Source organism: Myxocyprinus asiaticus, chromosome 40, assembly GCF_019703515.2.
Source record: "Myxocyprinus asiaticus isolate MX2 ecotype Aquarium Trade chromosome 40, UBuf_Myxa_2, whole genome shotgun sequence".
Taxonomy (NCBI): domain Eukaryota; kingdom Metazoa; phylum Chordata; class Actinopteri; order Cypriniformes; family Catostomidae; genus Myxocyprinus; species Myxocyprinus asiaticus.
Window position 1 is genome coordinate 37,322,487 of NC_059383.1, and position 25,715 is coordinate 37,348,201.

Consider the following 25,715-nt stretch of genomic DNA (forward strand, 5'->3'; position numbering starts at 1 on the left):
ATCCAGTAAAGAAAAATCGTAATGTTTCTTTATGTAATGGCTTGGGCTTTGTGTGCTTCCAAATTTGTGGCAACTGTTCGGGGATAGCCCTTTTCGGTTCCAGCATGACAATGCCCCTGTGAACAAAGTGAGGTCCATAAAGAAATGTTTTACTGTGTCTTGCGTGGAAGAAACTGACTGGCCTGCACAAAGCCCAGACCTGAGCCCCTCTGATCGGTTTTGGGGTGAACTGGAACAGCAACTGTAAGTCAGGCCCCATCGACCAACATCAGTTCCTGACCTCACTGATAGCCTTGTGTCTGAATGAGAGCAAATCCCTGCAGCCATGTTACTACATACAGTATAGTGGAAAACCTTCCCAAAAGAGTGAATGCTGTTATTACAGCAAAGGTGGAAATTGATGCCTAAGGTTTTGAAATCAAATGTTCATTAAGCACATATGGTGTCCACAAACGTTTGGCCATATAGTGTGTGTATATATATATATATATATATAAAATATTTTTGGGTTTCGGTGTTCGGCCAGTGTCTCCAGAAGTTCCGGTTTTGGCCAAAAATGTTCATTTCGGTGCATCACTAGTTATCTTTTTAAATTTAGTTTGCTTCAGAGCAGAGAATTAAAATAAAGTGTTTTTGATGTCTTTTGACTTGCGGTAATATCTGTTTCGCTGTCTCTTGTTAATTCTCTCTTTCTGTCTCTGTCTTTCAGATTGAGGATTTGTCTCATGATCTTGAGGACAGGGATCAGGCTCTAGTCAAAGCTCGAGAGGCCCTTCATAAAGCCAAATTACAGAAATATCAGGCATGGAACATTGTGTGTGAACAAATTTAAATATGTGTTTTGTTTTGTTTTTTGTTAATTTTATGTACCGTATTTTCCGGAATATAAGTCGCAGTGTTTTTTCATCATCTGAAAGGTCCTGCGACTTATAGTCTGAAGCGACTTACTATATACATAATACATACACACACCTAAACAGATGAGATGGTAGAAGCATTTTAAAGTTGCTAATTCAGAATATTTTGCCTTAACAAAGTACTTTATGCATCCAGTTTAAATATTTTGTCCATCACTAGACCACTATCAAACGCAGCTCCTAACATGCCCATAAAATAATGTTTAATCATACTCGTAGTAAAAACATTCAGTCAGTGAACATGATAATTAATACATTGCAAATATGGTTGCAAATATCAGAAATATCCACAGATAGGCAGTCGCTAATGTTAATGAATGAATAGAATACAACAGGCATACTGTTTTACTCTCAGACTAAAAGCTGTTTATTTACACAGCACAGCATAGTTACAGATGTTATGAACAGATGTGGCTTACTTGTGATGTTTTTTTTCATGAAACATAAAGCAAATTGTCCCTTTAAAACAAGCCGAAAAACACAGTGGTACGATGTGTAGATTCTGAGGTACTATAATATTCAAGGAACATGTTTGACATCTAAAAAGCTGAAATGAAGTCGGGCGGCTGCTCTCAGGTCCTAGTGCCTGCCGATACGTTCTCTGCTAGTGCGACTCATAGTCAGTTGCGACTTTATTTCCGGAAAATACGGTATATCTACATTGGTTGGTTAAGTATTCTATCAAATTACTTTTATAACTAAGAGTAGAAATCAAATTTGGGCTGTAAGTGTGAATAAAGCCTAACAGTCTTCTGTGTGTTTCAGGGAGCTGAAGATCAGCAGTCTCTTCTCCTGGAGCAGCAGGCTGAATTGTCGCGGCTCCAGATGGAGGCTCACTCGTTGCAGCTGGATGCCCAGCGGTTGCAGCGTGTGCTGGGTAGCAGGGATTCCGAGCTCTCCCTCCTTCAGCAGGCCAAACTGCAGCTGGAACAGGAGCTGGAACAACTACAACAGCAGAAGAAGAAAGGAGACAAGACTATTAATGTGTGGCAGACACACCACTCATTGTTATGAAAGATTGGTTCAAACTTGGAACCAATAAAACGTATTCACCAAAATGATTCAGACTTCTCAATGCCACTCACTCTTTATTTTGTATTTCTTTCCTTTGTTGCCCTGCAGGATTTGCAGAACCAGTTAAAGAAGCTGAACGGTAGTCTAACTGACAGAGAGAACGCTCTAGAACAGCTGCGTCTAGAACAGCAGGAACAGAACCGCGCTTCTGAGCAAAAACTACAGAACACCATAGACCGTCTCACAGCGAACCTGAATCATAAAGACCAGCAGCTACAGGTACACACACAAACACAACACTGCTCTGTCATCACTCACTTGCTTGCTCACTCACGCACTCACTCCAGACTATTCTTCAGGACTATATGAATATGGTGAGAGATCTGGAGAAGAATAAAACTCAGGATGGAGGTGACATCATGGTGGCTAAACTGAGAGCACGGCTGAAGGAGAAAGAGAAAGCTCTTGAGGTTTGTGTCTCTTTTCTTTTTCTTTCTTAAACAGGTCATCGTGGAAAATCTATCATATCATGGATTTTTCTTGCTCTTTTGAAATAAAATTAAATGTGCTATTTAGACATACTCTAACATTCACAACACAAAGCTTATCCTCAGTCGAAAAACTCCTCATTCAGAAATCATCATGGCTGTGATGCCAGAACCATGAGCTCACCAACATTTGCATAACGCTCATTCTGTATTCAGAAGTAATATTGTCACAATGTCAATAGTTTTCACGTGTGAAGAGGTTAGCCAATCATAAAAGAGATCATTTTTATATAGAAGTCTTACAACTGTACTGTAGAAAAAAAAAACATTTTAATTCTAAGTGTCAGAGAGAGGATGGGCAATTGTCATAAAATTGAGTTTTTTTGGTTTATACCATAAGTGGACTTCAGGGGAAAAAATGTACATGCTTCAAAAATGTAGAGTATGGGGGGCCTGAGTAGCTCAGTGGTAAAATACGCTGGCTACCACCCCTGGAGTTCGCTAGTTCGAATCCCAGGGCGTGCTGAGTGACTCCACCCAAGTCTCCTAAGCAACCAAATTGGCCCGGTTGCTAGGGAGGGTAGAGTCACATGGGGTAACCTCCTCGTGGTCGCTATAATGTGGTTTGTTCTCGATGGGGCGCGTGGTGAGTTGAGTATGGTTGCCGCGGTGGATGGCGTGAAGCCTCCACACGCGCTATGTCTCCGTGGCAACGCGCTCAACAAGCCACGTGATAAGATGCGCGGGTTGCCGGTCTCAGACGCGGAGGCAACTGGGATTCGTCCTCCGCCACCCGAACTGAGGCGAATCACTACGCCACCACGAGGACTTAAATAAAAAAAGCACATTGGGAATTGGGCATTCCAAATTGGGAGAAGGAAAAAAAAAACAAATGTAGAGTATAACACCTTTAAACCATTTAACACTTGATGGGTTATGTGGTGTGAAATTACTTTTTATTCATGAAATTGCCATTTGGAATAATTAACTTTATGAAATAAAGATTAGGTTGGCTATTGATACAGATTTTTCGATTTGATTCTGATTTCTAGACGATTCTATTCAATATTGATTCATAAGGGTATATTTCATTTATAATGTCCATTTTGCCTACAAATGGAAAAAAAAAAATTCTCTCCCATCTAATATTGTTAATTACACAGGGGACCTTCTAACTAGGTACATTACGAAAATATTAATTTTACTAATTCTATTTGATATGCTTTTCCTCATGTTGGTCACATTTTAGCTTTTTAAAAATGTACAAATCCATGTATTTCATCAATAAATATGATATCCTATAGAATATATTATATTTCGGTACATGTTAATTGTTTAATGCATAATTTATACTATTTACATGTACTTACATTGATTTGTAGAACATGTAGAAATCGTTACTGTCTCTTTAAGAAAACTGGCACTTCTATAAAGAGCGTCTTTATATGATCGCATATTAACGAGAGAGACTCGAATGGCTTTATATCATCTGTGCTATGCATGATTAGAATAATAAAAATAAAAAAATTATGTTGCCGGGCCGCAATTACTCTGACACGTTTGCTATTTTCAAATGAGAGCCTACGGGAATAATGTGTGTTTGAGTAGTTTTAAGCGGGATTTTATCAAAATGATCCAAAAAATGTAAAACACTTTGTTGCCGGGTCACTTTTAGTAGTGACACGAGGTACCTAGAGAGGATACACGTAGTGTTTTTCTTTCTTAAATTTTTTTGTTTTTTTGTTGATATTATCCATTCCATTTATGAGAATATTTTGCCAAAAAATGCGCTGTTGACGGCCATCTCCCGTTCGTTCCAATGGGGAGTTCTACAGAGCTTGTCAGAGCAAGCCACCGTAACCAAGGGGGGCAGAGCTTAGCAAAGGGGCAATTGACTGTAAGAACAGAAAGGATATGAAAACAGACATTTATCAGTGACAAATTAGTTGCGTGGATTTTTTCTTTGGACATACATTGGACACGGAATGAGTTGAACCACACTTTTCTCAACACTCAGTGAAAGGATGTTGAACTACTTTTTAGCTAATACTACGCAATCACTAGTGAGTGAAATCTGAACGTTTACCAGCCAGAAGCTAATCACATAAAGTGATTTACTCTCATTGTAGAAAGTTCAGCTTATAGTAAAAGATCGATCTTGGCATTTAAGGATTGATATCGAGATTGTTCAAATTATGATTTCCATGCATCGGAAAACCAATATTGTTACCCAGTCCTAATAAAGATTATGAAGTCCATACCTAAGAACTATAAAATTGAGTAGAGGGTAACACTTGACTGCATAAAGCTAAACAATTCCTTGTAGAGTTGACATGTTTACTGCCATTGGCAGTAGTTCTGGCAGCGGATAAAAGTTTGTCTTTCAGCATATATTGCAGGTCTCATTCCAGATATCGTTGACATTAAATCTTGTGGTATATTTGAGGTCTTTTTGTGTTTCACTGTGTTTATTTGTGCAGAAAGCACTGGATGATAAGTTTGCTGCCGTGGAGGAGAAAGAAAATGAGATCCATTTGTTACAGCTGAGTGTGAGAGAGAAAGAGAGAGATGTGGAACACCTCAACAACCTGCTCTCACACAATGAAGAGACCATTACTGTAAGTGTATGTGTGTATGTTGGAAAATGTTTCATTGCATGATTTGATTTCTGTGAGGTGTGATGGGTTGCTTTCTGTCTGTGTGTATAGAGTTTTGATGCTCTAATAAAGGAGAAAGATCTTGAGCTGCAGCAGCTGTTGAACACCTTGAAGAATCTTCAGAGGTGTAAAAATGAGACTGAAGAGAACCTACAGCGAGCTCTGAGAGAGAAAGACTCTATTATACAACACTTACAACAAGCACTGGACAACAAAACAAAAGACATGGAGGTAAACACACGCTCATGCGCTGTTGTTCCCTGTGTTTCTTTTATTGTTGCCAGGTAGCTCCCCCCACAGTGAAAACTCATTAGTCCAAACATCAGGTATGTTCAGAATGGCTTGCTTTTGTTGCTTCAGGACAGAAAAATCACTTGACACCGATGTTGTCACATTGGGCCTAGTTTGGCTGCAGTGAATGTCTATATATGCAGATGGTCTGTTAGCTATTTTACAAAAAATAAAAAATAAAAAAAGTCTTATTTTCTCTTTTGATTTCTCGTGGCTCTACAGGAGATGTCCAATATGGTTCTAAGCCAATCAGAATCTCAGGGTCGGGACCTGGCAGAGCAGATGAGCCAGAGATTAAAGGTCACAGAGGTCATGCTTTCTGAGGCAGTGAAAGACAGAGAAAGGCTGGTGACTGAGAACCAGACCACTGTGGAAAACCTGCTGGCCACCATCAGCAGCAAAGACCAGCTACTGAGGGTAACACACACACGTGCTCTATATGTTTATGTATACTGTATATATATATATATTAGTGCTGTTAACGCATGCGATTAATTAAAAAAGTTTAACTCATAAATTGTTCTTAAATGCGATTAACACATTTATAGTTAATATAACCCTTTTTGGGAGGGCGGAACTTTTGTAATGTGTCCGCCCGGAGGCACTACACTGACGGACACACTGCAAGCACACACAACAGCGCTTCTTGTCAGTGATCAACTGATGGAGCAAGGAAATTTTAATGCTATTTAATGTACAAAAAAGCCTAGATGGGACCTATGTAAGGTGCATTTTTATTACCACAGAATCACATCAAGCACATTCTATCACCAGAATGAAAATTTTTTTCTCAAAACATCTTTGAGTTCAAAGCGGCGTTTAACACTGGCGTTGACACTTTGACATGAATCATGAACACAGCTTCACGGTTGCTGTAGGAAAGCGGATAGCCACAGTCTACCGGCTGATTAATATTGGGGGTGGGGTGCTGAGTGGGTGGGCAGTTCCTAACCAGATGCGACGCGATACCACGATATTCGTATTGTAAATGAATATAAAACAGTCTGTTCACTGAACGTACCTCATTTTCTCACTGAAGCTACTTATGGACATATACTTTCTACAACAAATCTCAAGGGGGTAGTACACCAGTCTGAGCACTCGAGACTGGTCCACGTGAAAATGCACGTGCTCTGCGCTGATCTGTCCATTGAGCCGCGGTGACTGATCCGGGTAGAGCTGTTTCCTCTCGCATTTTGAACGTTTGCTGTTTGATATTTCTCATGCGCAACAAAAAAACGACAGCACACAATCAGAGTCGGGAAACTTTGTAGTCGCACCAATGCAAAGTTTAACCTCTTGCAAAGTTTAATCGCACTGTTAGGAAAAATGGTCGCAAAATGCAAGTCTGGTTCATCCTTGGGAGCATTTTCCAAATGCCTGAAGGTACCACATTCATCTGTACAAACAATAGTACGCAAGTATAAACACCAAGGGACCACGCAGCCATCATACCGCTCAGGAAGGAGATGTATTCTGTCTACTAGAGATGAATTTATTTTGGTGATAAAATTGCAAATCAATCCCAGAACAACAGCAAAGGACCTTGTGAAGATGCTGGAGGAAACAGGGAGACAAGTATCTATATCCACAGTAAAACGAGTCCTATATCGACATAATCCGAAAGGCTGCTCAGCAAGGATGAAGCCACTGCTCCAAAACCACCATAAAAAAAGCCAGACTACAGTTTGCAAGTGCATGTGGGGACAAAGATTGTACTTTTTGGAGAAATGTCCTCTGGTCTGATGAAACAAATATTGAACTGTTTGGCCATAATGACCACCGTTATGTTTGGAGGAAAAAGGGTGAGGTTTGCAAGCCGAAGAACACCATCCCAACCGTGAAGCATGGGGGTGGCAGCATCATGTTGTGGGGGTGCTTTGCTGCAGGAGGGACTGGTGTACTTCACAAAATAGATGGCATCATGAGGAAGGAAATTTATGTGAATATATTGAAGGAACATCTCAAGACATCAGCCAGGAAGTTAAAGCTCGGTCGCAAGTGGGTCTTCCAAATGGACAATGACCCCAAGCATACCTCCAAATTTGTGGCAAAATGGCTTAAGAACAACAAAGTCACAAAGCCCTGACCTCAATCTGATGAAAGTGTGTGCAAGCAAGGAGGCCTTTAAACCTGACACACCAGTTCTGTCTGGAGGAATGGGCCAAAATTCCAGCAACTTATTGTGAGAAGCTTGTGGAAGGTTACCCAAAACGTTTGACCCAAGTTAAACAATTTAAAGGCAATGCTACCAAATACTAACAAGGTGTATATAAACTTCTGACCCACTGGGAATGTGATGAAAGAAATAAAAGCTGAAATAAATCATTCTCTCTACTATTATTCTGACATTTCACATTCTTAAAATAAAGTAGGGATCCTAACTGACTTAAGACAGGAATGTTTTCTACGATTAAATGTCAGGAATTGTGAAAAACTTTGAGTTTAAATGTATTTGACTAAGGTGTATGTAAACTTCTGACTTCAACTGTGTGTGTGTGTGTGTGTGTGTATGTGTATATATATATATTATATATATATATATTATACACATACACACAGTGTTAGCATAATGTGTGTATTTTTGTGTCCGTAGGCGAGTGCAGAGCGTCACACACAGGCTTCGAGCAATCACGCTTTTGAACTACAGGATCTGCGCAGGCAGCTGGCAGACATGCAGATGCAGCTTGGAAAAACACAGAGACTGAGCACCACGTCGACACAAGAGGGTCACCTAGAGACTGCTGAACTCCGTGCCATGTTGGCGGAAAAGGACGCTCTCATTAATGTGAGATATTAGCCGATTTCAAATGAAACCCATTTAAGTGCTAGATTAACTTCAGATACCACATATGTTTTTCACACAAGCAGCAGATTTGAGTTTATACAAATTGGCTGTGTTCACAACACTCGTAAAGCTAGATTTATGTGGAGTTGAATGCACAAGTGTCGGCGGTGATGTTTGTTTGCTGCATTTTCGTGACGAATGATAAGATGGTATATTTTCGACTTTTGCGTGCCGTAATTGTGTCGGCTCCTTCAGAACTCTTTGATGGCAGACTTCTTATATTAGAGGACCCGACTGTGTACATGCTTGGATCATTAACATTATGAATTTGTTGACAAGTATTATGCTCTTTGTTTTACAGAAACTGTTGGAACGTGGGAGGGAGAAAGATCACATCCTGTTGGAAATGAGAACAGGTGAAGCTCTGGCCCCTCAGGTGTTGGAGCTGAGACAGACCATTCAGGTGCTGCAGGATAAACTTGAGGAGAGGGAAGGTGAGAGTGTGTTTCTATAGCAATAATGCAACAAAGAATCATGTGTTTTGTTTTGATTTTTGCTCATTTTAAGTGAAAAAAATTAATTCCAGAGCTCCAACGTACTGTAGAAGTAAAATCAGGCATCAATACATTATATTTTCAGTGGAAAAGATGTTTAGTACTTATGAAACCTGCCATAGAAAAATGTTAACTTGTTGAAGAAAAGCTCTTAATATAAAAAAACAATAATAATAATATGGCCACCTATATATTGCACATGCAAAATATAAAGTACTTTATTACAAGTTTTATCTGTTGTGTATGTGTGTGTTTATAGCTGAGCTGAGCAGGAGAAACAGTGAGGAAACTATGGATAAAACTCCAGTCAATACGAAATCTTCTGTAGTTTTGAAGAAAGAGCTCGCAGAGAAAACAGAAGCTCTGAATGCAGCACTGAAGAGAGAGAACCAGCTCAAGGTCTGTTTGCAATCGCATAAGAATTTCTGGATTTTTCAGTGTTTCAAACATTTCTGAGTAACTGTGTTTGTGTGTGAGACAGATATCTCTAGCAGAGCTTCAGTCTAAGGTATTAGGACTGGAGACACAATTAGAGGGACAGACAGCCAATATTGAGTCCCTTACGTCTACACTCAACACTAAAGAGGAAATTATCACTGTAAGTGTACATTTAAACACACATTTTGAATTCATGGTCTGACTGTGGTTTTTTATGAGTATTATCCTGGTAACTGAGTGGTTCTCGCCTCTGCAGGAGCTGCACCTGCGTTTGTCTCAGCGAGGAAACAGCCGACCTCCTCTGACCCGTGATCAAGCTTCCCAACCTGGTGAGACTGAATCCAGTCTCTCTTCTCTCCCTCAGAGAGAGAGAACCATCATTGGAGGAGATAGCCAACAGCAGGTATATACACAAACACAAAAAAACTGTTAGTCTTACAGGTATTGATCTACACATGCAACTCAAGGTCATGCAGACATGCATGTTAGCATCCTTACCCTAAGATACACATAAACATCACATAAAAGTGTTCTTTGTTATTTTTTGGGGTGATAGTCTGAGATTCTGTTGCACCTTCTGTGTTGTGGCGACCTCTGACCTTGTGCTTTTTTATTTTGGTAGAATGTGGCATCTCTGTCTGATCTTGTGACTGAGCAGGCAGAGTTAAACCGCGCTCTGAGAGCCGAGCAGCATCTCTACTCCAACCTCATCAGAGCCGTCAAAGAGCGTGACAGGTGTGTGTATGTGCTATTGTTGAGTGTTAAAGGAATATGAAAATTCTCTCATCATTTACTCACCCTCATGCCATTCCAGATGTGTATGACTTTCTTTCTTCCACAGAACACAAATGAAGATTTTTAGAAGAATATCTCAGCTCTGTAGGTCCATACAATGCAAGTCAACAGGGTCCAAAACTTTGAAGCTCAAAAAAGCACAAATGCAGCATAAAAGTAATCCATATGACTCAAATGGTTAAATCCATGTCTTCAGAAGTGATATGATAGGTGTAGGTGAAAAACATAATATTTATCTGTTTCTCAGACACACCTATCATATTGCTTCTGAAGATATGGATTTAACCACTGAAGTTGTATGCATTACTTTTATGATGCCTTTATGTGCTTTTTGGAGCTTCAAAGTTCTAGTCACCATTCACTTGCATTGTATGAACCTATAGCGCTGAGATATTCTTCTAAAAACCATCATTTGTGTTCTGCAGAAGAAAGAAAGTCATACACATCTGGGATGACATGAGGGTGAGTAAATGATGAGAGAATTTTAAATTTTTGGCTGAACTATCCTTTTAAGGTAACAAAAATCATTCCTGTTGTTCCATCGTAATGTGATGGCAATATTTTGAAAGGCCTGTTTAATTTGAATGATGTTTCATTTTTTTCTCAATGTTGTTTCAGTGTTGGGAGGCTGCAGGCTTTACAGTTGGAGCTCACAGCAGTGTCACTCCTCAGACAGCAGCTAGAGAGTGGCGTTCAGATGAACACAGAGCTCAGAGATCAGCTACAGAGGGAGATCCAGAGGGCCAATCAGAAAGAAGGTGCAGTACAGACAGAGAACACTGACAACCAATCTGATCTCATGCTTTGAAGATAGACAAACAGAAGCTGTCTCACAAAACTTAGTAAAAGTATGCCTACATGCATTTTTTAAGAATGTTCAAGATTTTGCTCCATCCTCCCTTTTCAATGTTCTCCATCCATAGCTGTCCTTGTTCATGTGCATCTCTCTGTTTTTCTGTTTTGCTGTTTTCCAACTGTCCTTCACTGTTATGTTCTCTCAGTAAAGCATTTTTCATGCCATTGTTTATGCTGTTTTGACTCTCATTCATCATGTTTTACCTGTATGTTTTCTGGTCTGTTCTTCGCTCAACTGTGAAGTCATTTATTGTTTTTCGTTCTAATAAAGTCTTCTTACTGTCCGTGTGGCTCTAATAAAGCACTAATAAACTCACCCAACCCCTGCTTTTGAACATGTACTCATTTACACAAACACTCAAGCTTTTTTATTTTTATTTTAGAAAGACGTTTCTACAGTATATTGCACACTGTTTATTTTGGATGAATGCATGGAATACCCGGATGACCTTACACATTTTCCAAAATTGTGCAGCATACAACCAGTGCGCACTGCATGGAACACTTTATCCCACAATGCAATGTACTCAACTTGACCCACCATTTTCAATGTGGCAAATAAACTAAAAAAATAAATTTTTTGACTGTCAAATGATAAGATATTTCTCCAAAGTTTAATTATAGTAGCAACATTTTACAATGCAGCATACTGCTTTTTATGTTGTTGTTGTTGATTTTTTTTCCTTTTTTTTTTTTCCCCAATTTGGAATGCCCAATTCCCAATGCGCTCTAAGTCCTCGTGGTGGCGTAGTGACTCGCTTCAATCCGGGTGGTAGAGGATGAATCTCAGTTGCATCCGCACATCTTATCACGTGGCTTGTTGAGCGCGTTACCGTGGCGACATAGCATGTGTGGAGGCTTCACGCTATTCTCCGCGGCATCCACGCACAACTCACCACGTGCCCCACCAAGAACGAACCACATTATAGCAACCACGAGGAGGTTACCCCATGTGACTCTACCCTCCCTAGCAACCGGGCCAATTTGGATGTTTAGGAGACCTGGCTGGAGTCACTCAGCACACCCTGGATTCGAACTTGCAACTCCAGAGGTGGTAGTCAGCATCAATACTCGCTGAGCAACCCAGGTCCCCTCAGCATACTGCTTTTTAAAATGTTTATTGCAAAATACATACTGTTTAACATACTATTTAAAAAAAATAGTCTGTATACAGTGTATACTGTGCAATTTTCAGTAAGCAGTAAACTATTCTATTCTGAATGAGGGTCTGTTCCCTATACATATCTATTTCATGTAGACTAACAAGGGCCTTTTTCTTTTGTTTTTCATTTTCTCTCACAAACAAGCCACTGTTTGTCCTTTACATCCATCAAAACGTCTTCATAAATTCACTGTATTCCTGTGACTGAACTCAGGCTTGCATAAAGAAACAAAAAAGACAGTGCTCAATTACACAGAAACTGAAAAATAGGCTGAAGGTTTGTGTGTATGCATGCACTCTGCAGTTGACCTATAATCCTCTTTTGGCCATCTGCTTTGGGTGACTTGCCTTTTTGATGCCCTTTCAATCCTAAAAAGAATAAGACTTGAGCCCTGTTCGCACCTCAAACGATATTGTCACTTGGTGTTGCTAGACTCTGCAATCTGTGAAGCTGGTGGGAGTTCCTACTGCTGTCGCTTAATGTTATTGGTGGACTGCACATCTGGCCATAGTAGCTTTGGAAATTGTGATTACAGATTATACTGCTGGTAAAACTAAGATATTCTAATTTGACAAGGAATCAGTTCTATTGCTTCTAAAAATGAACATTTTGCACGAAAGAGTAGATTAATATAACCTGCAGTAGTGCTTAATACTTCATGTCATAAGCAAGATGAACAATCTAACAATGTATGAATCAAACTCACTCGGAATGCTGACAGTTTTCCATGCATGATTTTTATTAGGCTTTATCCATGTATGTGGTTAGAGACAAATGATATAGAATAGTGAAATCGCTCACAGAAATCTTGCCTGCACTCTAGTATCTCACACAAACTGCCCTGGAGACAGGTGACGTGAGCTCCGCTGTCTTTACTCTCATTGGTAGTCGCTTGCGAATGTTGCTCGTGATTTGCATAAAGTAAACATTTTCTGAACTGCTCTCATTGAAAATGAATAGGATTGTATCGCGTGATACCGCCGGCAGTGTGAACGGAGCTCTGTAGTTTTAGACCGTTATTTGATTGTATGAGAATAAAAACTCTGTTTTTTCATCTACCTCTATTTATTCCCACAATTAAATTAAATATTATCTGAAATTTTTATTTTACAGTGCACATGCTTATTGAGCACCTGATTAGCTTCCTTCCTACACATGTCTTATGGCAGCTCTCTCCCTTTTTTACCCTCAGGCTTGATTTTGAGTCAGTATACTTTAACATCTCAGTTTAATTCGAGACCTTGGTACAATAATGATCTCTGCATGAGATTACTTTCAGAAACAGTCAAAACTGTGACGTAGCGGTTAGCACACTTGTTCCTACATATTGAGCTGTGGTGCTCATATGTGTGTGATGCATGTTTGAATCACAGTTCCCCCTCTTTTCCCTGTCATTTTCTGTCCTCACTTTTCTCTCCTATAAATAATTAAAAGAACAAAAAATGAAATGTGTAGAAAATAAGGTTGTATAGATTTTTGAGATGCTAAATCTTAGGGTGATATAATCAGCATGTTGAAATGTATTGAATGTGTCACTAACTGTGTCTGTGTTTACTTGTAGGTTCAAACCCTTCAGAGTTAGAGAGCATGCGTGATGCACTGGAGGAAGCCCAGCGCTGGAACGCCTCTCTGCAAGCCCGACTGGGGCAGATTCAAAACAGAGGAGGAGGGGTCGGGCAGGCCAACGATTCCGGTACATACGTGCATCAATCATTTAGCCAATACTCGTTTAAATTAAGTAGGTATTGTAGTTCAAGACTCTGATTGAACAGTTTTTCAGAGTACTATTTATTATTTATTTTTATGCTAATTAATCTGATCATTTTAAGTGGACACACTGAGTTTGATTGGCGAGCAGACGTCCTACATGAGTATATGTGTGGGGGAGGGGCCAGAGGAGGAGCTGCAGCACTTGACTATAGAGCAACTCAGACTAAAGGTAAGTCTACATGAAACGATGCTATAGAGAACAGGTGGAAAATGGTCATGCAGAACTAAAACATGTCTGTGTGTAGTGCAAGAAACCTTGACCAGCATTTTTTGACTTCTGTGAAAAAATAAATGCTACAAAAGTGTCCCCTTTTATAGCCCCTTTTAAAGTATTTTACTCTCACTTTAAGGTCTCGGAGCTACAGGCAGTAAATGCTGAACTACAGAAGAGACTGATGGAGAAAGGCATTGTGGGTAATGATCCAAGAGACTCTCTGAAAGAGCCAGACCTTATCAAACTTTCAACTCCTACCAAGATATTAAAGGTTATTATTACATCCTCACAGGCACAGTCTTTCCAATTTTTGCCTTATAAATGCAATGAATATTGTGAAATATTTTCAGCTGTGACTCCAATTGTAGAAGGGGCCCATTTTTTTTTCCCCTTTTAACCTCTTGACCTGTGACCTTTAACCTCTAAGCTTCCAATTTTGTGCTTTGTCAGAGTATGATTGACCTCATGTCGGTAGCTGAGTCTTTCTAACATTTACTAACATTACTTAGCGGTAGTTTGGACTTTTAATACAAGTTTCTCTAATGCGTTTGTCTACTGAATGAGTGTGTATGTTTATGCATGTGTCTGCAGTAGTTGTTTCTCCCTCTAGTTCTCTATCTCTCACTTCCATCCCTGCTAACCCCTGTTATCTCCTCTGTCTTTCTGGCTCGTTTTCTTACCCATTATCACCTGCAGTCACCCCATCCTACTGTTACTATTTGCTTTCTTTGTATTTTTTTCTGTTATGGCATTTTGTGTTAAGTCATGTGTCACCGAAACATCCCATTACTGTAGCAAATGCAGGAGGAGCAGCTGCCTGCCGCTAAAGCTGTCATGACACTAATGCCTCAAAATACAAAGGTAAGGGATAGTCTGTATAATTCACCCTTCTCAACAACCTAACAGCCAAAAGCCTGTTGGAAATACTTGCAAAAGCAATGTACAATGAAGCTGATCAATCAATTTTGTATTATCTTACTGTAATCTTTAGCCTCACCTTAAAATTAATTAACATTATAATTTATCTGGAAATGCATGTATTGTTGATCTCTAAGGAGAGATGTGATAAGGGAGATCATTCTCAAGAGGCTTGGGATGAAAGTCAACAGCCACAGACTCAGAGAGAGCAAAGTGCCCCATCACCCACGTCCAGACTCCTTAAGGATGAATCCATAAAAGCAGAACTCCAATCGCTCCTTCTAGACTGTGGGGCAGAATCAGTCTCTCAGCTCAGGTGCATTTAGGATAATTTGGTGATCGCATTCTAGCTTTGATTATACTTACCAGAATTTTAACAAGTATTGTGTTTTGTAGGGTGCAAGTGGCCAAACTTCGCTCAGAAACATCTGAACTCCGTGGACTCTTGAAGGAAGAAAACTCCACTGAGTCTAAAGAGAGTGCAGAGAGTTCTGGAGAAAGTGATAGGGACGGCGACTTACGGAATACTGTCAAGACACTCCGCTCAGAGGCCAGAGGTCACCGAAAGGTCATCCGACTTCTTAAGGAGCAGCTGCAGCAGAACTTAGTATCGGATACCGGAAGTCGATTAGACCCAGAGGCGATCGTCAGCATGGCTAGTGAGATGAAAAGACAGCTAGAAGAAAGTGATGATTCACAGAGGCACGATCACACACTGCAGAAAGAAAACAAGCAAAGAGAAAGGAAAGAAATGGAAGAAAAAGAACAAAAAAGAAAACAGGGCCTAAACACTAAACCCAGCAAGAGTCAGAAACAGCATATGGCCAGACATACAGTTAGTGTGATATTACTTGCTTATACCTCTATGTAGAAGGTTGATGTGGTATAGTGGTTGAAGTTCTGGGCGGTTAACAGAAGGGTTGCTGGTTGTAGGGAGCAATCCATGGACTAGAATCATTTTGCCCTTAAAAAAGGTTCTTAACCCCAGGGAATTCCAGTGGGATTGTTTCTGAGGTGAGGGTACTTTTTGCTTTGGATGAAAGCGTCAGCTATGGCAATAGAACATATCGGAAATCCTTCTTCAAATCTGTACTGAGCATGCTCCAAAAACGGACAGTCCCCCCGGTGCAACCTGGAGTTAAGTGTCTTGTGCATGGGCACAGTGCTGGCTCATAGATCGCTACTTTCGGGGATTAAACCAGCAACCTTTTGATTACCAGCCCTGAGCTTCACCCAGTACGCCACACCATCCCTGTCCACAGTCTAACCTGTTTTCACTGCTTAAAGTCTTTTCTGAAGTCAAAATGTTTTGTGCCAGAAAGTTAAGTCCTGTGCTGATTTGTTTTGTTACAGGCGTATGTGAAATCCCGTCTCCCGGTACTAGTGAGGCCTAGTAGGAGTTCTGGGCAGAGTTCTGAGGATCTTAGTGAGGTGATTTCACACCACATTCACCCCAGAAATAGAGACCTGACTGGGGCGGAAGAGTCCGACTACAGCACCGACAGCAAGACGTCTTTGAGGTCAGCTCAGCAGGAACATCTGGAATTAGACCATGTTAAAGACTCCAGGCTGAGTCCAACAATTAGAACTAAACAGAACACTGACATCGGACAGAATACAGACCAGAATCTAGAATCTGAGCTCATGGCGCAGTTAGAGCTGCTGAATCAAGAATGCCAGGAGAAAGAAGACCTTATCTCTCGCCTACAGCAACAAGTCCGGGAGTGGGAGGAGCTTCAGGTTGATCTACAAGAGAAAGACAGGCTCAACCGAGAATACCTGGAGGCCCTGCAAGCGGCAGAGTCCACCATTGCATACCTCACTGCATGCAGCCTGGACTCTGAGTGTGGTTTGGGTCAAACAGTAGATGTATCATTGCAGCAACGGTGTGCAGAACTTCAGAAAGTTGTTGAGGAGAAAGACCGACTCATCGCACAGATCTTAGAGTGTTTGAACAAGGCAGAGTCTGCCATTGCATCGCTCCGAGATGTGGACGCAACGAGTAGCCACGCAGACCGAGCCCATGGGGAGGTTGACCCACATGTTCTCTGTGAGAGGCTTGAGGAGCTGATTAGACAGGTAAGAACCTCTCAGCAGTGTGAGGACAGTGTAAGCCCAGGTAATTCTGACCTGCAACGGCAGATGGAATCACTGCAGCAGTCACTGTTGCAGCAGTGCAGACTGAATGCAGAGCTGCAGGCGAAGCTCTGGACTGCAGAAGCGGCTGTTAAAAAGTTGAGCGTAACTGTCAATGCCAAGCAAAACAGTGCCCCCACAGGTCTGGAGGAGAAACACACTACCCCAGACCCTCAGGAAGGAAAGGTTCAATCATGGCAACAGCAGCAATTGACTGATTGTCTATCTGAGTGCATTAGAGCTGCTGAAGGGGCGGTCCAGTCTCTTGCTGATATTTGCTCAACTCAAAACAAATCTCAGAAGAACTCGTCTAGTTCAGAGTTACAACAATGGCTTGACAAGCTACAGCACGCTCTGCACAAGAGAGAGTCTCTGGAGGACCCAGCCCGTACCGAAAGTCACCAACAAAAGACAAGCACGCCCATTCAGCAAGGCGAAGAGAACCCAGAAAGTTCTAAACCATTACAGCAACAAAATTTCCTGGAATCCGTGTCCTCACACCAGAAGCTTCATAAGAACCTTTTGATGCTTCTTCAAATCCATATTGAGCGTGCTCAGAAATTGACCAAACTGGAAGAGGGGGTTAAAGATGATATCAATGAGCGTGGCGAAAGTGGAGGAGGTGGAGATATGCCTCAAAATGAATTTCTGCAGAAGGATGCCCACATTGAGAAATTGGAGAAGGCCCTGAAGGACAGACAGAGAGCATGTTGGAAATTAGAGGAGAAACTGGCGATAGCTCAATCTGTCATTGCTGTGCACAGCTCAAGCAAGGACAAACAATCTGATCTGCGCAAAGGTGAGATATACATATATACACACACACTTTAGTGAAAGTAGAAGGTGCTCCAACTTATTCACTCTGACGGGGCATACACACAACAGGTTCTTCCATTCACCAGAAATTCAACAGTTAGACAGCATAATGTAATGGAATAGAATAGGCCTTTATCACACTTCCGCGTTCGCGGAGCGGAAGCTTCAATTAGTAGCATAAAACAACTTCCGCTGCAGTCTTTTTCAATGGCAGTGTTCACAGTGTGGAATTATAAAAGAAACATTTCCATCCCAGAGTCTGATTACAGAAAATAACTGTTTAATCGTTGTAAACGTGGTGTTATATCCTCGTGGTTTGAATGCGATGATTGGGGAAGCGTCCACTTGCGAGTCGCGACCGAATGCAATGTAAATAAAACAGAGGTGAATATGTCCCAGTCTACAACTGTATTATGTTCACAAACGGGAGATGAGCATGCTTCAGTAATGAAAGTAATGACATTAAAACACTTAAACGCGATCTCTTCGGACTGGAGTTAAGCACTTTCATCCTCTGGAAGTGAGCTGAACAATGTGCGCAGCTCCTTGTGAACGGTAAAATAACTATTACACATTAAAGTGGTAGATAACACGTTGAAGTGCAGCGTTACTCCAAAGAAACGATTAAACAGCTGATGTTTACTGACAAGTGCATCCAAGTTGGCTTAATTAATTTAGAAAAACTGCGATCATCCATAGACAGATGTTTGGTTATGCTACTATTCGGAGCCGGATGTGACGACACGCGGACTGTGATAAAGGCCTATAAGACATTTTTATGAGTACTTTGTCAGCATGTTGCTCGTTGATGTGCCCGAGTGCTGCTGTTTTCATCAAAGCCTGTATGCTCTAGCTCCCCCTGGTGAACTGGATGATAAAGGTGTGCAGGTGGAGGCGCATGACCTCGGGTATGAAACGAGTGGAAGAAGTGAGACGGAGAGAGAGGAGGGCAGTAGCACAGGTAGTCAGGGGGAAAAAACACCTGAGCATGACTGCTTAAAAGATTGGCTTAATAAGAATGCATGTCAGGGTTTCTGCATGGAAAGGGCTCTTTTAAAAAAAGAAAACTGCTTTCCAAACTGGTACTGACTGCATGCTGAGAGTGATGGAAAAGACTTTCAGAGATGGTGATATTATACTTTGAATGGTTAACCTCAGGCTAATGTGTGTGCACACTCAGTTTGTTTTAGCATGGTTTGATAAGGTTTGCATCATATCAAACCATTCCAATTCTGGTGTAATTAAAGGTGCACTAAGTCATTTTTGTCCTCTTAAAAGTTTTATTCCTAAAGAATTGAAAAGCACTTTTGGCAACATTTTAAAATGTTGTTCCCTCAAATAGGATAAAGACTTAAGTCAAATTGGTAGTGAAGAAGAAACTATTTTATTATCCTTCTTTTTCAGTTGTGCAGTTAATTAATCATGGTCTGACAAATACATCTATAGTTATTGCATTTCTTTAATGACATCAGCAAATAAAAAATTGCTTTTAAGACACTGGATCCAATCAGATGTATCAGTATAAAGTCCAAGAACACTGTTTTAACATAAACAAAAACTATTTAGTGCACCTTTGATAATAAAACTAATATGGTGTCTTTGTCTGACAGCTGTATTTTTTTCTTCAAACATGTGCACAGCTGCACTTGACTGGCCTTAGAGTTGAAGTTATATGAATAATATTCAAATTGCTTGTACTAATCTGTAAATTTGTATGTTATTATTTTGTTATGTGTATCAATCAGATGTAGACGGTGTTTTGCGGTTGGTTCCTGGTCTGTCTCCTGTCCTCCAGGGGAATCAGGACAGATTCTCTCCTGACACTACAGCATACAGCCCCTCGTATCCCAGCTCTCCAGGCCTGAGCTCCCCTCGACCCTGCGACCCTAGCATTGACCCTAACGCTGACCCCGCCTTGCTCCGCCAGCACCTCCAGCAGCTCAAATCACAGGTTGAAGGACAGCACAGAATTATCCAGCACCTCCAGCAACAACTGCGGAAAAAGTCTTTGTCATCTGAGTGCCTAAGTGTGACCTCTGACCGTGGAGGAGGTGAGGAAGGAGAGAATATGAAGCTGATGAAGGCTCAATTCGCCCAGCTGAGCGCAGAGCTGGAGAAAGAGAGAACCATGAACAGTAACAGCCAATCAGGCTCTCCATCCAGGTAATCGTCATCTTCATAATCTTCGCGTTAATCGTCATTAACATGTCTATTCTTATGAAGAAGTGTTTGTTAGCATCAAATCGCTTGTTATTATATTTTAGAAAACAGATCTGCCACCAAAATTTGATTGGATGAGCCATGTTCAAAGCTGTAAAATAGACAATATGTGGACACCGCACATCAGTTTCATATTCTATATTGAAATGCCTTTTATGTTGCTTGACAACTGTAAACTGCTTACATTTACAATTACAATATTACTTGGCTGAAGAATTGTTTATTGTACTTATGTCAATTATTATGTCAAATTATGTCATGTTGTATTAAAGCAATAAAGCAATTTGGCCACTTGAGTTATTATGTTACAGTTATTATTACACAATTAAGGGAGTTCATGTTTTGCCAAATAACACCTTTTTACATTGGTGAAGTAGTGTACTTGTACACTACTGTTGCATTAATGTCATTCTCTCTCTCTGTCCACAGAATTGAGTCTCTAGTCCAGTCTCAGGCCCGTGAGTTGTGTGAGCTGCGGGAACAGATCCGTGTGTCTCGTGGTTTGGGCGTCAAACAACGTAAACAGCTGCTGGAACTCCGAGGGGCTCTGGAGGAGTTGCTTCAGCCCAGCGAGATGCACTCTGTTCAGGGCACCCAACTCAAAGTGCAGCTGGACCACAGCCTGAGCCTACTGGAGAAACTAGAGCAAGGTAAATATGCACATACAGAGTGATTGCAGAGACTAGTGAAGAATGTATTTTTCGGTTTGTTGGTTGATGGGGAAAGCTGTTTTGCAAAGCTGTTTTCACTTGGGGTCTGGGGTACAGATCATGTCGATATTTGTGTGAACAAAATTGATGACATATAATTTGCAAAGTATAATATAATATCTCAATGCATCAATATCTCATCAAATGGCATTCGGTGAGCAGCTCACAGTCTTTGCATCTTTTGCAATGCATCTGCAGGAATGTGTGTGAGATGTATTGTGCTCTTTTATTCCCCCATTATCCTTTAGTTTCATCAGGAGGTGCTTGCATGGATAGTGAGGAGGAGATGGCATCAGAGATGACACTCAGGTAAGCATATCTTTCAGCTTAGTATCTGCTAAGCAGCCGCCACAATAATCTCACAAATACTGAGCACACTGCTGAGGAATTCTCAAGGAAACATAACTGTGTGATTATGTAATGGAAGAATGAAGCGCACACAATCATGACACAATCCCACAGGCATTGTGTCCAGAACACTGTTTTAGTGTACATACTGTGACACCCATTGGTGTTTTGACCCACCCGCTCTGATACTATAAACTAGTTTGTTTTTTTAATGCATAAAAGTACTTGCTTGACCAACACAAAATGGGTGTTGTTTTAAAGCTTAGAAGTTGGACTTTACGATGCATATAGGCAATGTGACCAACTCTTAACAGGTGCCTTTTTATTTGCTGACAAATTAGAAGTGTTCTGTTTACATAACTTATGAAATAGATTTATTTACTGTACAGATTGGAAAGATCTCGAGTAGAATAACACAAATATGGTTTTGTTTTGGTGTTCCTGTTTCTCAATTGTAATGTGATTTACTTGATTGACTGTGAATGATATTACTACATGCTACCCATACATACTACGTACATGAGTCCGGCAGTATGGATGGACTGTAACACATGAGCCCAGCTGATGTTTGATGTGTGTGAGTGTTTGGCTTCCTCCTGACAGTGATTGTGTATGGGAGGAGCTGCAGTACCTGCGCTCTCAGCTAGAGGGCGACAGAGAGCAGCAGCAGCTGCAGATGGTTTATTTGTGCAGGCAGAACCAGAATCTTGCTGTTAGTACACAGCGCTATATTGACCTGTGAGTGCTGCCTGCAGGGGCCTGTGTGCAGTGCAGTGTGATGAACTCTCGAAGGCAAATCTTTTCGGGTTCTGTTTTTGAACCCGAAAATGAGTGACAGTCTTTACATCCTACATCCCAATTTGCATACTATCCAAACCCTGTAGTTTTTGAGGCTAGAATTAGTTTAGCCCAAATCAAAGTATGTTGAAAATAGTATGCGGATGGTATCTGGATGGTATACTTTTTCAAAGTAAAACGTAAACCGTTTTTAAATGTATAAACGCAGAAGATAATACACTTTTTATTTTTAAAGGTAATGCATTTAGCTTCATGCTAGCAGTTTTTATGATGCAGCACTATGTTACAATACTGCCGCATGCATCACCAGTGAAGTTCATACTTATAGTGCAAAGTAGTATGCAAATTGGGGTTCATCTTTTCCCTTTTGCAGCCTTATTTCCTGACATTCTGATGTGATGTGTCTTTTGTGATGTGAGATTGTTGTCTCTCAATGTTTCCACACAAATTTGTTCTCTCTGAGTCAGTTTTTAATTGTGTGTGTGTGTGTGTGTGTGTGTGTGACAGACTGTCTGCAGAACTGCAGGAGAAAGACCAGCTCATTCAGTGCTTGCAAGATCAACTGCGAAAGCAAGTTCCCAGAATGCAGCAGTGCTCAGACTCTGAGATGAGTGACAGGCTGTCCAGTGATGGCACCTCCTCCTTCAACGGCAGCCCCCGTGCTGTCTACAGACAGACCCCCAGCAGAGTTCACACAGGTAACTCTCAAAAAATCATTAGGGTATAAAGAGACCTTAAGACTCCACAAAGATTTATGCAAAAAATTAACGTAAAAACAAAGAAATGCACATAAAAATCCTTGCATTTTCATTTAAATGCTTCATTTGTCTTGAACACCTGATTGTGTCTCATGTAATATCTTATTAGAAATGAATGTTTGTGAACAAACTTCCTATAAGCTGTCAAGTGGTTTAAGATTTTACTTACCTGAATTGGATTCGCTGGTAATAGATTAATGGAATCTCAGTTCAAAGCAGATCATCTTTTAACACTTGTGTTGATGCCCACTAAGATTGTTTATAAATCTCTCATATTGCATATATTATCACAGGATATTGCATTAGATCTTTTTATCAACTTATGACAGTTTTTGTACTCCTTTTTTGAACATATTTAAAAAAATATGTATATTTTTATTGATAGAATGATTCATTGAACAGAGCTTAAACAAGGCCAGTGGGAGGCAGTCCTTGTGGTGTTGTCACTATAATGATTACGAAATTGATCTGAACAAAATAGGGGTCATTTTAAAGCATAGAATCTGGACTTAACAATACATATAGCGATCCTACCAATTCTTAAATAATGCTTTTTAATTGACTGACAAATTAGAACTGTTTCATTCTCATAATTTGCAAATGTGTTATCACAAGTTGGTAAAACCATAAAAAAAAGATGAGATAGCCATGTTTTATATATAATTGGAAAGGTATCAATTAGTAGAATGCAATGATCAAATTTGTTTCACTTAGAGGCCAAACTTTGAGTATTAGTGTATGAAATTCCCACAAACACACATAAATAATAAACAGTGTCTTTTTGTCATGTTTTTCCTTATTACTTTGTGAAACATACATATAACATAGACAATTACGTATTGTATCTTACAGCAGACTATCCTGATTCAAACGAGCCCAAACACAATATAATATGATTAGTAGATCTTGAAATATTCCTTAAAGACTATACATGGAAAGACGATCCATAAGAGGCCGCTCAACACACATTGTGTGTGTGTTGTCGGGTTTGAGTGGTTCCGAGTACATTTCTAGTGTTCCCATAATTCAAATCACTTAAAAAAAACATACTAAACAATGTTTTATTGAAAATGTAAAAATGCAGAAGCTTTTTGTGAGGGTTAGGTTTAGGGGTAGGGTTAGGGGATAGAATCTATAGTTTGTACAGTATAAGAATCATTATATCTTTGGAGAGTCCACATAAGGATAGCCGCACCAACATGTGTGTGTTGTGTGTGCTCCTGAACACTTAATATTTCTGTATTTTATAGTCTAATCCATTCATTTCCAATGTCCGGTCATTTTTGACCGGGAACAAAACAAGTGTAACAAAGTGAAATAAAACCAACAAAATGTACAGAAAAAGGTCCACATTTTTTGTGTGTTTTCAGATTTGTTTGTGAACAAAGTCGAGGAATTTTATTCCAATTAGATTAAGTGTAAAAAAAAGTTGCCTGGATAAGAGTTTTGTTTTTTTCCCCCCACAAGTGTTTCAGAATAATACGGCCATTTTACATTCTAAATGTGTAAATACTAATAAGACCGCAGCACTAAATGACTTTGTGTCTCTCGAGGCATTTTAGTGAACATTTAGCAAACGTGTGCTTGTATCATCCTGTTATTAAATATACATTTATTTTACTTGAGTGTGTATATATAATATATATATATATATATATTTAAGAAATAGACACCCTGCTTTGTCTAATAGCAGTTATTTTCCGTTCATTTGCGGTCATGTTCGCTTGAGGATATGGAGTGGTGTAGTTGAACAGCAAGAGCTGATACCGGTGTCCCGTTACCGGCCTGTACAAATGCATTATTCAGTATGCAGTGTTATCTCCTCTACTCACTGAGTGCCTTTAAGAATAGTGTGTGTGATACTGATTGGTTGAGGGTTTAGTATAGTGCAAAGTTCAAGTATACTGAGAGAGATTTTGCTTTTCAGTGAGGGCATACTACTGGCAACGCTACTGTACCAAACATAACGAGAACATGTAACACTGAACACGTTATCTCTCTTCAGAACTACCTGCTTCAAATTTCCCAGCTACTTGGATACAGTAGATCAAGAGATTGGAGAACTTGTAACTGACTAAACTGACTTTGGATTCTGCTTGGCACTAATGTTGTTGAGAGTGATGTTCTGTTCAAGCAGCGCTAAAATTTCTACTGCACTGAGGTTAGATTAAGTTCTGCCGTCATAGTGAGATCAAGTTGAGGTTAGCTGTTGCTCTAATCTGGAGATGAGTGAGCAAATTGTGATCCATAACGGCGTCTCTCGGAGCAGGTGGATGAAAGTGCTAAAAGCCACCAGAGATGAAGGTAACAACCAAGTGTTCCCGCTGTTTATTATGTCGTTAATATGAATCAAACAATAACAAGGAAACCACTCATTGCTTTTGGCTGGATAACTTTAGTAGGTTTTAATAGTATTAATGTATTATAATCATACAGTGAAGAATTGTAGTTTTATGTAACATTTCATGACTTATGAATTACTGCTGTTATGAAGATAAAGCACTGTTGTCTTCATTTGTATTTTTGTTCTATTTTTATTTGTTCAGTTGTTTATAATTTGTTTCTTTGTTACTTTATTACTGACTGTTTACTTCTCTTGAATAATTACTTGAAACTATATTTACTCAAATTAGTATTTTGTTGTGGTATCAAAATAAGTATCAAGTAATCATCTTGCTTTCATATGTAAGCAAAATTAAGTTTCAAATGCAAGTTTGGGAGGAGCTTGTTCATCTAGGCCTGCCAATCATATCCCAAGAACCGTTCTAATGCAAACTTGAAAGCGTCAACATTATGTCAGAGAAAAATTCCTTACTGTAGAAGGAAACATGAAAATATGAAACAGCCACCGAAGTATGTGCATGTAGATTGCTGTTTAAATATCATTTAAATAAATGCACTTAAGAAATGCATGTATTAGTTTTTTCCTCTTAATACATTTTCAGTGCAGTGTATTTTTAGTATATTCATGTTTGTATGAATTTGTGAATTGTTTAATTTACTTTTAACTTCCTGAGACCTTGATTCAAAGTAATGGCCAGCATCATCCAATTACTGCCGAAAATCA

At 40.0% G+C, this 25,715-nt stretch overlaps 1 protein-coding gene across 11 annotated transcripts in view; it reads left to right on the top strand.

Annotated features, from left to right (window-relative positions):
• The window catches only part of LOC127431166 (CDK5 regulatory subunit-associated protein 2-like), a 61,956-nt gene that overhangs the window by 26,818 nt on the left and 9,423 nt on the right, over positions 1-25,715 (top strand). For 5 of the 11 annotated variants that reach the window (XM_051681456.1, XM_051681464.1, XM_051681458.1 and 2 more), the window contains exons 12-37: positions 710-814; positions 1,683-1,901; positions 2,040-2,210; positions 2,291-2,401; positions 4,900-5,037; positions 5,128-5,307; positions 5,590-5,784; positions 7,964-8,155; positions 8,517-8,649; positions 8,969-9,108; positions 9,191-9,307; positions 9,404-9,550; positions 9,770-9,882; positions 10,561-10,700; positions 13,522-13,698; positions 13,790-13,899; positions 14,081-14,215; positions 14,740-14,805; positions 15,000-15,178; positions 15,259-15,697; positions 16,216-17,797; positions 18,668-18,775; positions 19,560-19,977; positions 20,464-20,684; positions 20,993-21,053; positions 22,398-22,588. In XM_051681456.1, the coding sequence (XP_051537416.1) occupies positions 710-814; positions 1,683-1,901; positions 2,040-2,210; positions 2,291-2,401; positions 4,900-5,037; positions 5,128-5,307; positions 5,590-5,784; positions 7,964-8,155; positions 8,517-8,649; positions 8,969-9,108; positions 9,191-9,307; positions 9,404-9,550; positions 9,770-9,882; positions 10,561-10,700; positions 13,522-13,698; positions 13,790-13,899; positions 14,081-14,215; positions 14,740-14,805; positions 15,000-15,178; positions 15,259-15,697; positions 16,216-17,797; positions 18,668-18,775; positions 19,560-19,977; positions 20,464-20,684; positions 20,993-21,053; positions 22,398-22,588 (5,788 nt within the window). The remainder of the gene's footprint in view (positions 1-709; positions 815-1,682; positions 1,902-2,039; positions 2,211-2,290; positions 2,402-4,899; positions 5,038-5,127; positions 5,308-5,589; positions 5,785-7,963; positions 8,156-8,516; positions 8,650-8,968; positions 9,109-9,190; positions 9,308-9,403; positions 9,551-9,769; positions 9,883-10,560; positions 10,701-13,521; positions 13,699-13,789; positions 13,900-14,080; positions 14,216-14,739; positions 14,806-14,999; positions 15,179-15,258; positions 15,698-16,215; positions 17,798-18,667; positions 18,776-19,559; positions 19,978-20,463; positions 20,685-20,992; positions 21,054-22,397; positions 22,589-25,715) is intronic. The other 6 variants (XM_051681459.1, XM_051681467.1, XM_051681457.1 and 3 more) reach the window with 5 other exon arrangements.